We start from the raw sequence: 10,563 nt of genomic DNA on the forward strand, positions 1-10,563 counted from the left end.
CATGATGAAAGGGAAGGGGAAGCCAGCATACGCGAGGAGAAGCAGATGTGTGTGCGAGGAAGAAAATGAGCAAGGAAGCCAGAACTAGCCTGTTCTCCAGGTAACCAACCCACTGTCACAGAAACTGCAGCAATCTCCCTGCGTGTGTAGCTTCCATAATCCAATTCCTTCTGACAGGCCCTAGCACCTTTCACCTACAATTTAGCTTGAGTTTTTGCAGGGACAAACCACATCCAAACTGGAGCAGACACCCAATCAGATAGGAGAACAAGAATTCTAAAAGGCAAGGACCTGCTCTGTTTAAGGACAAGCCAATCTCTATGAATAAGAATATCATATGCAAAAACATATCATATGCAAAGAATTCTAAAAGACAATGACTTGCTCTGTTTAATGATAAACCAATCTCTTTGAGTAAGAATATCATATGCAAAGACATATCATATGCAAAGATATCATATGCAAAGAGTTGGGTGGAACAGGGCAGCATCATAGTTAGGGCATGGGTTTCAGCAGCTAGAACAGCTCGGCTCTCACCCTCTTTTATTGAATGTGTGATCTGGCACAAACACTAACTCATCTGTCTTCATCTCTAAAAGTTGGGGATATTCATGGGACCTCCCCCTACTGTCAAAAATAGAACAAAAATTAAATGTAATGAACATATCTATTGCCTGCATAGGGCATAATACATGTTACCCACTATTATCATCTTGATCTTATTATTACTAAAAAAATTATAAATCAACCTCATCTCCTATACTGGAATTATATATTCTTGAAGAAATAGCAAAACAGGAAAATCACATCAAATCTTTTTTTTAAAATTTGTCATAGTTCTGTTCCTTTGGCAAAGCACATTTTTATTATTGCTCCACAATAAATATGATGTCTGAAACTATGACAACAGGATCCTATCTAAGTATACAGAAAGTTTCTTAATGGAAAACTTGGTCTCAAATGTCTCCTGATTAATCTTTACTGAGCACCCTGAAAAGATCTTGGAGAATAAGGAATCACTGAGTGATGAACACTCCTCAAGCATTACTAAACATTTATCGATATCCAGATGAAGTTGTTACTGGGGTAGAATCTTGACAACAGTTTGGCTTAAAATGTTCTCCTCTTTAGGCATATCACGTAAATATTATCTTAAAAATGGTCAAGAAGAAACTGTCCTCTACGTGAAGCAAATGACATTAAGAATGATTATATGCAGTTTTCTACATACAAAAACACAGAATTGTGCAAAATCACACCAGGAAGCTGGACTGAGCCAGGCTGCACAATGTGAGAGTTGATGTTGAGGTGACATGATCCATGCCAGCCTGGGGTCAGGGGGTATCAGCTTCATGAGCTCCAGGAGAGAGGGATCCAGCAGGGCTCAGGTTGTCTGGCCCGTGACCTGGGGCCTGCCTGCAGTGTGGATGCTGGGTTCCTAAACCCTGGTATTGGGGAATTTACAGGGCTCTTGTCACCTGGCCCGAATACTGGGGCCTGCCTGCATAGTGGGTGCCATGTTTGTGAACCCTGGGGACAGGGGCACCCGGCAGGGCTTGGGCTGCCTGTCCTTTGTCCTTGGGCCTGGCTACAAGTGAAAATGGCAGAATAGTGGACGCAGAACCTAATGCACATAGAGAATATGGAAGCCCACTGATATCACAGCAGAGGAAGGAAAACAGAACAAATTGGACAACTATCCCAGCAAACTATGACAGCAAAAATCTGGGTGAGTGGAGACCTAAGGTCCACTATGGCAGCCAATGGACACTGGGAGGGTTGCCTCACCCTTGCATCGCTGAAATAAACAGTATTTCATAAGTAAAAGTACTTGATCAGAACCCTCAGAACATGCACTACTTCGGGACCGTGGGTTGATATCAAATGGTGGTTCCCCATCCCTTGACACTGGGACATTTAGGAGGTTGGATGTGGCTTCCTCCTTTATTTCTCCCCTTCCCCCAGAGACAGGAAAAACTAGAGAATTTGGGAACAATGATTTCACCCACTTTTCCCTTGCTCTCGATCCTTCTCACCCTGGTCAACCACGTAATCATCATCAAACAGAAAAAGAAAAAGAAATTTGTAAGCATATATGGTAAAACTTCTTTGGAAAACTGGGTTTCCTTTAAACTGATTTGAGTCTAGATTTCTTTACCATAAACCATTATTTTCAAAGAGTTTGAAAAACAAAATGGAAGAGAGACCAGTAAGTCAAGCTTTAGGACATCCTCTTCTTTCACTTCATTAAAAATAGTAATAAAAAATGTATTGTTTCATTTCCTATACCATCTCCTAGTACAGTGACTACAACAGAAAATATGCATAATTTATATTTCATGTACAAATGGATAAATATTTTATCTGCCTTTAAGCAGTTTCAAGATTATTCACATACAAGTTTACTTAAAAGTCATTTTTCCCTAAGTGATACTGTACTCACTACATAATGTAACTAGTCTGGAGAGGTGATGATGAAATGCCATTCCGAAGGAAGAGACAACAACAGCTTTATTGTCCTTTTATCCCCATGCGTTGCATAATAAAACTTGATCTGGCCCACAAAGTCATTCCTTCACAGATTAAAAGCAGATTAGAAAGCCTGAATAACCAAGGTGGGATTGACTTTGGGAGAAGGTGCAAACACATTGGCTCTGGAGAAAGCAAAGTGATACAGAGAAGCACACATTGCTAAGGGAAACATCCCAGAATGATGCTAATCTCTGGAAAGCCTGCTCCGAGCCCAGGGTTTAAAGCTGATTCCCACAGCTTTGCCTAGCAAAGCCATGAAGATTGCCTGAATCTTCGAGTATCTGGGCTCCACGGTTGCAACCTAACTCTCCAAACTGGGCTTATCATCATCATCTAATTGTAAAGATCGTTCTCTTGAAGCAACGCTCCTCTGAAAACATACAGAGAAAGGAAAAAGTGAGTCAAAATATTAAGATTTGCTTAAACCTGACTGAGGCAATCTATAACAAGATGTCTAAATATGATACAAAATGAAGAATGACAGAAAAATATCCTTAATGATTCTATTTGAAAGTGTCAATTTATTTATCACACCTTCCAATCTAGGTAAGTACCACTGTCCTCATCTATTTAGTGGGGAGGATTTATTTATTTTGATTGGAAAGGCAGTTGAACAAAATAGGAGAGCCTGAAAAATCCTCCTCGTCGATGGTTCACTCCACAAGTGGCTGCAACAGCCAGAGCTGGGCCAATCCAAAGCCAAGAGCCAGGAGTTTCTTCTGGGTCTCCCATGCGGGTACAGGGTCCCAAGGTTCTGGCGATCCTCCACTGCTTTCCTAGGCCACAAGCAGGGAGCTGGATGGGAAGTGGAGCAATCAGGGTTGGAACCAGCACCCACATGGGATCCCAGCAGATGTAAGGCGAGAATTTTAGCCACTAGGCTATTACACCAGGTCCAGCACTGTCTTCAATTTATGTTTAAAAATAAGTAATAGGTTATAGGACAAAATAAAGATAGGGCTAATCAAGTGAGGTTCCTAGAGAGAAAAAATCCTGTCCGGTTCTAAAAAGGTCAGGAGACAGAATGGCAACAGACGTATCCAGCAACATCAGATTTTCACATCCACGTGTAAGGGCCTATTAAAATGTAGAGGAGCAGTTCTCTTCAGGTTATCTGTCCTTGAGGTACACATCAGCCCTGCTAAAGGAACGCTCCAAGATCCAGGAGGGTTTCAGCCCTCTGGATGATGGACTAGGAGCACTCAGGGTTGATCTGTGAACTACTCCATCCCAGTGGTGTGCTACAGAATATACTTTTCTTTGTGTTTCTTACTGCTTATCAAAGAAAAAGAAAAATCAGGTCTGGCACAGGTAAAATCTGAAAGCTAAAAATGTGGATCAATCATCCAAATCACTCACTCCCCACCAAAAATGCATAATATTCACAACCAACCTGATTTGTCCTCGGTGTCATCAAAGTCAACATTGAAGGAATGACCACTATTGCTGATGATTTTAGCTGAGCTTGGGTCATACTTGATGCTAAGAGGTCGGAGGGAAGAGTCATATTTCACTTCTTTGGTTTTAATCTCAATCGGGGATTGCTGATCTCCATTGGCGATAGGGAAGAGTTCATTCCAATGAATAGGACCTTAAACATAAAGACCAAAAGAAAGGACTAAGTAAATTTTGTCATATTTGTTGAGCCCAGTGCACTGTGCCCCAGATTTTAAAAGGTAATATAATAAGATCCCCCTGCACAGGATTTTTGTATTACATACGTATGTAAGTATTTTCACAAGACTAGTTATTTTATTTGAGGTATGAGATGTTGCCCTAAGTCATTTTCACAATAGAACTAACCTTTCAACCATCAGAGCATGGAAATCTTAAGAAGTATTTTTCAAAAATACCAATCTAGCCAAAATGAAAAACAACAGTATAATCCACCACTCAAAACAATGAGACTCAGGCTCAGCTTCAAAAATCTGCTGTATTCCAGAGAACAAGACTGGACAAGTGAGAGGAACTGAGACAAGAAAGACTACTCTTCAAAATGTTTTCCATGGGCCCTGAGCGATGGTCAATTAGCTAGCTCTATGCCTTGCAAGAGCCAGGATCCCATATAGGTGCCACATCATGTCCTGGATTTCCCATCCAGCTCCCTGCTTGGGGTCTTGGAAAGCAGTGGAGGATGGCACAAAGTCTTGGGACCTTGCACCCATATGGGAGACCCAGGAGAGGCTCCTGGCTTAGGATCAGCTCAGGTCTGCTGTGCCATTTGTGGAGTGAACCAGTGACAGAGGATTTTTCAGTCTCCTTCTTACTGTCAATCTGCCTTTCCAATAAAAATAAGTATGTTTTTAAATACTGCCCACTCCCCCTACTTCTTTCTTCTATCATTCTCTTTTATCTTCCCATGGATTCAAAATTTTGCAATCTGTGCACACTAAGGGTCTTCAAAAAGCTCCTTCACATATTATGAGAGGGTCCAGTGCAGTGGTACAGCAAATTAACCCTTCGCCCTGTTGGACTGGCATCCCATATGGGTACAGGTTCATGTTCCACCTGTTTCACTTCTTCTTTTTTTAAGATTTTTTAAATTTTTATTGGAAAGTCACATATACGGAGAGGAGGAGAGACAGAGAGGAAGATCTTCCATCTACTGACTCACTCCCAAGCAGCCACAATGGCTGAAGCTGAGCCAGCCCGAAGCCAGGAGCCAGGAGCTTCCTCCAGGTCTTTCACACACAGGTGCAGGGTCCAAGGCTTTCAGCTGTCCTCAATTGCTTTCCCAGACCACAAGCAGAAAGTTCAATGGGAAGCAGGACTGCCAGGATATGAGCCAGTGCCCATATGAGATCCTGGTGTGTGTAAGGAAAGAATTTTAGCTACTAGGCTACCGCGCCAAGCCCTGTTTCACTTCTAATCCAAATCTCTGCTTACAGCCTGGAAGAGCAGTGGTGTTGGCCCAAGTGCTTTGCCCCTGCACCCACGTGGGAGACTTGAAAGAAGCTCCTGGCTCCCAACTTCAGATCAGCTCAGATCTGGCCATTTCAGCCACTTGGGGAGTGAGCTAGCAAACAGAAGAACATCTCTTTCTGTCTCTACTTTCCTGTATGTAAAATCTGCCTTCCAAATTAACATAAATAAATCTTTAAAAATATTATGAGAAAAACATGTATTGATTTCAAATTTTTTTGCACCAAAATTTATCTTTTTCATATGTTTTCTGAATTACCCTAGTATTACTGTACCGTTGATATGCAGTAGAATTGGGTTGCAATATGTTTCTCTCTAAACTTCAGAAGATACTTTTGTAATTACTATGCCAATGTTACATTACAAGCCCAACACACAGGACAGCTATCATCCTAATCCGATATTCAAAAAGTCAGGTTCACACATTAGGTTCATGAGAAGTAAACTGAGGCAAGCCAGTAAGCTCACCATTTCCTTGTCCAGCTTCTTTATTTTTCTGGGAGATTCTATTCAAGCTCTGCTTTGCAAAGTCAACAGCAAAGTTGCAGCTTCATGTAAGCTATAAGTTATTCCAGAGGTGTGACTCACTTTATACGTTAGAGGCTCTTATTTCCTCTTCTCACTATACCTGCAATTACACTGCTATCACCAGGAAGCAGGACACGGAGCTGCTAATCGTTTCCCTGTTGCACTGACAACTTTTTCTGCACAAAGTGAGTTCTAACTAGAACAATACAGCATGCCACCTAACCAAACACCTGATAAAACAACAATAAATACTCTAAAATGATAAAATGTAGAGTGCAATTTTATTCAAATGCAGTACACTGCAATCATCAACCACTTCAATCTCTAACAGCAATGTTTACTGCTCTGCTTTTGAAGTGTATGTCTTTCACATACACTTGGGTACCACAGCTTGAATACAGATCCACACACTCAGGTGCAGTGATGTCTTCTGTGCCTCTGACACTTTGGACTCAAAGCCAAAGTTCTTTGAAAAATCAAAACTCCTGGCTTAAAAATATGACAATAAATAGCATGCTTCCATATTCATTAAATACTTTCATTCACATTTCTGGATTCACTCGCTGTCTCTCAAAAAATTTCTGTTCCGGGCCCGGCGCGGTGGCGCAAGTGGTTAAAGGTCCTCGCCTTGCACGCCCGGGATCCCATATGGGCGCCGGCTCTAATCCCGGCAGCCCCGCTTCCCATCCAGCTCCCTGCCTGTGGTCCGGGAAAGCAGTCGAGGACGGCTCAAAGCTTTGGGACCCTGCACCCGCGTGGGAGACCCAGAAGAGGCTCCTGGCTTTGGATTGGCATAGCATCGACCATTGCGCTCACTTGGGGAGTGAATCATCAGATGGAAGATCTTCCTCTCTGTCTCTCCTCTCTGTATATCCGCCTTTTCAATAAGAAAATAATAAAAATAAATCTTTAAAAAAAAAATTTCTGTTCCACTGCCATCAAGCAAGAGTAAACCTAACGAGGTATAGACTTCAAACACGTGATGCATGTATCACAACATGTTGTTGACATTCTTGAGATTTAAAGCTTCTTCCTTCCTGATTCTTTTATATTCCTATGTCCCGTCCTTTAGAGCTCTTTTCAGGATGTCAAACCAAAATAAAGTAAAAAAAAAAAAAAAAAAAAGAAAAGAAAAAAATACTGATTCTTTGTACCAAATAGCCAATATTATCTAGTCAGTTTATTTCCTGGCATCTTAAAAGAGATCTCAAGCTAAAAAAAAAAAGAAAAAAACAAAAACCAACACATCGAACTTCAAATCCATTCAAACATAGATTCCTGAGTAGAGTTGTAAGTGGGATCCTCAGTGGATTCATGGAGCTAGATAGTTCACACTGGTGCGAAAGAACTTACAAATTCATGCAAACTCTCTACCTTCAGATGGTCTCCCCAACAAGCCACTGAACTTACCTGGACAATAAAATGCTGGACTCTATGCTTGGTATATGCTTGCAATGAAAGAATCTCAACTGAACTTGAACTGTGGTAATGCAACAAGGTGGAGGAATCCGCCATGGGGGGAGGGTTTGGGGAGGGGTCGGGAGAATCCCAGTGCCTATAAAACTGTGTCACATATTGCAATGTAATTAATAAAAAAAAAAAAGTAAAAACACAAACAAAAAAAACAAATTCATGCAGACTCATATTGTTTTCAGTGATGTGACGTTCCCAACACACATCAGTGAAATGATAAAGATTACTGGAAGAAGTTAGAGTTGTTTGTGATTCTGGGGCTCCTTCCAAGGCCTCCACTGTTGTATTTTATACATACAACTATTCTCAGTTTATTTTTCCTTTGATCTGTTAAATTACTGGGTTTGCCAGCAACTAAACAAGAAAAACACAACAAAACTTGCCTATTCAGAATACACTACATTTCCAAAAAGATTTTGCCAAACTTAACCCTACTTACTTCAAGGGGTGGTGCTCAGCAAGCTACTGCATTTAAAGAAAGAATGGCCCTACAGTTTCTAGCTGAAATATACGTGTACTCCTTATTAATGGTTTAAGATGGATGTTTTTAATTTCTCAAAATGAGCTTCATGGAAGCCAACAGTTCCTAATCTCATTACCCACTGAAATATTCATCTTTTTACTGAGGTTTTCCAAAACACAAATTAGACATTAGCAAAACGAGAACTTGTGCCATGGCTCAGTGGCTAAATCCTCTCCTTGTATGCTCAGGATGTCATGTGGGTGCTGGTTCCACTTCACATCCAGCTCCCTGCTAGTGGCCTGGGATTGCAGTAGAGGGTAGCCTGTGGCCTTGGACTCTGCGCCTTCATGGGAGACCTGGAGGAAGCTCCTGGCTTCTGGCTTTGGATCAGCTCAGCTCCAGCCAGCCATCCTGTGGCCACTTGGGGAGCGAACCAGTAGATAATGGGTCTTTCTGTATTTCCCTCTCTGTAAAGCTGCCTTTCCCATAAAAAATAAAGAAATCAGCAAAATGTAAGGTGATAAAATGTGGCTGTAGAAAAAAGAAATCCACCTAAGTAACAATTTTCACTACTAAGCACTAATTTCATGTACTGTCATTGTTAAATTCACAAGTTCTCAATCAGAACTTCAACATACTGCTAGAAATAAAATTTTCTTTGTGGACAAAAACTTCACTTAAAAATTGACTGCACAGTCCTTTTCAATAAGACATTTGCTAATCAAGGGGACATCAAGGGGACTATTATTATTTCTAGCCTTTATTTTGACAGGCATAAGACTTGGTGTCATTTTGAAATTGGTTTGAATAATTACAGTTTGAGATGATCAGATTAACAGAAAAACAAGAACAATGGTTTGCTTTTGATGATATGGGGTAATCAAGATACATATCTTACTGTCACTTCTATCAGTAATCATATTTTTATGTACTAATATTTCAGTAATGCTTTGCTGAGTCTCAGTCGCTGGGAGCATGCGTGTGGAGAGAAAGGAATCATGAGAAGTAACATAAAATTAAACTTCTTTTCCCGGACTGAAGCTGAAGTGTTCCAGCAGAAGCAGTCAACTGCAATAGCTGTGCCCACGCTTTGCACTTAATGCGTAAGGAATTGTCAGTATTTTGGTTGCTAAGAAGGCAAGCGAACCTTTAGTGGCAACACACAAGTTGTTAACATTTCTTCAGTACAGTTCTGAACACTGTTCCTTCTCAGTGAATAGTGAGTTTCAAACACTGAACGGGAACTCGTCCTCATTTCATTAAAGTGTGTCATCAGACTTCTCATCTCCAAGCTTTTAGCCGAGCTGATTACCAGGGACAGTCCTTGGCTGGGGAGACCCCCTGGGGGGCTGGGCACACCCGAAAGACCAGGCACTCACCAGCAAGTCGCCCCCTACTATCAACCAACACCTGCAGAAGATCCCCCCCTTTCTATACACAACTGGAGCTGCCCTTCGCTTCCTGCCTTGCGCTTCTGAGAGCGCTTGCTCAGTTGAAAGGGGAACCAAAAGTTTTTCCGAAGTGGGACCAGCAACGTGTGATCCCAGGACACAGGGTCCATGGAGCCAGCCCCTCGTTGGCTCCTGCACAAAGACCCCTTCCGATCCAAGCCAAGACAGACACACTCACCGTTGTGCTCGAGGTAGCCCCAGCTGATCCTCGACATGGTCCCCCGGGGAACTGGGCTCTGGAAGATGTGGCAGGGCAAGGACAGGCTGGGAGGGAGTGGAGTGTGCGGGCTGCTGCCAGGCTGGGGCGGGGACTGAGGGACTCCGGCGGCTGCAGCAGGAGCCCTGGCACCAGGGACCAGGGCGCTCCCGACCTCGGGCCCCAGAGGGCAGTGGCGTGCTGGGAGAGGCGATGGGGAAGTCCGCCCTGGTGGGCTGTCACCAGGGAGAGGCAGGCTGTCCGGGAACTTAAGCAAGTTACCCAGTCCTGGGGCAGTCCCACTGGGAAAGAGACAGGGATGCTGGTAGAGAAGTGATAGTAACGAAGGTGACAGGTGTAAACACAAAACTAATCACAATGATAATCACCACCACCTAAAAATAACTTCACTACTTAGTGAAGGCTTACCAGGCCAGGGGTTTAGCCAAGGCAATCACCCACATGTTCTCCTGAAGATCATGTCAGTATTCCCTTGAGGAAAGGGTTGTGACTCCTAGGAAGCAAGGAAATGATACTTCAGACAGTAGGTAAGCCCCAGTCCTCACAACCCCATTCTGTCCCCCTACCTTCCCCAGGTCTTAGGAACTGGCTGTCACTCCTAGAAGGAAACAAGAGCCTCTGATCCCCACCCAGGCCTGGCTCTGAGGCCCATGTGTCCTGTTCCTTAGACAGGTGCAGTGAGGGAAGCATGTGCGGTTGTTGCAGCTTCCTTTCACCCTGTGTGCTGCCCTTCTGATCACGCAGCCACGCAAGTCTTCAGGCTGTATTTTCTTGGATGCCAGGCAGGCTTACTACCCTCCACCCCAAATGCAGGCATGACCTGCACCTTGAGTTTCTGACCTGGAATAGTGGGCCTTCAGGTTCCCAGCGAATAACAGAAACTGTGACCCCCTCCCTCCCCACCGCAGTTGCTGTTCAAGCTGCCTGTAGGTTGGAGGCTGGCTGGAAAGTTGGAAAGCTGAGTGGTAAAGTATTAC

General features: G+C 43.1%; 1 protein-coding gene across 1 annotated transcript in view; it reads right to left on the reverse strand.

Annotated features, from left to right (window-relative positions):
- CA13 (carbonic anhydrase 13) overlaps positions 1-9,584 on the reverse strand; it is a 33,994-nt gene extending 24,410 nt beyond the window's left edge. Inside the window, exons 1-2 of the mRNA XM_040995372.1 lie at positions 9,548-9,584; positions 3,926-4,123 (exon numbers count right to left, since the gene is read on the reverse strand). Coding sequence (XP_040851306.1) covers positions 3,926-4,123; positions 9,548-9,584 — 235 coding nt within the window. The remainder of the gene's footprint in view (positions 1-3,925; positions 4,124-9,547) is intronic.
- Between the last annotated feature and the right edge of the window lie 979 nt (positions 9,585-10,563).

Source organism: Ochotona curzoniae, unplaced genomic scaffold (genome assembly GCF_017591425.1).
Source record: "Ochotona curzoniae isolate NIBS_2020 unplaced genomic scaffold, NIBS_Ocur_1.0 contig_1071, whole genome shotgun sequence".
In the NCBI taxonomy this organism is placed as follows: Eukaryota; Metazoa; Chordata; class Mammalia; order Lagomorpha; family Ochotonidae; genus Ochotona; species Ochotona curzoniae.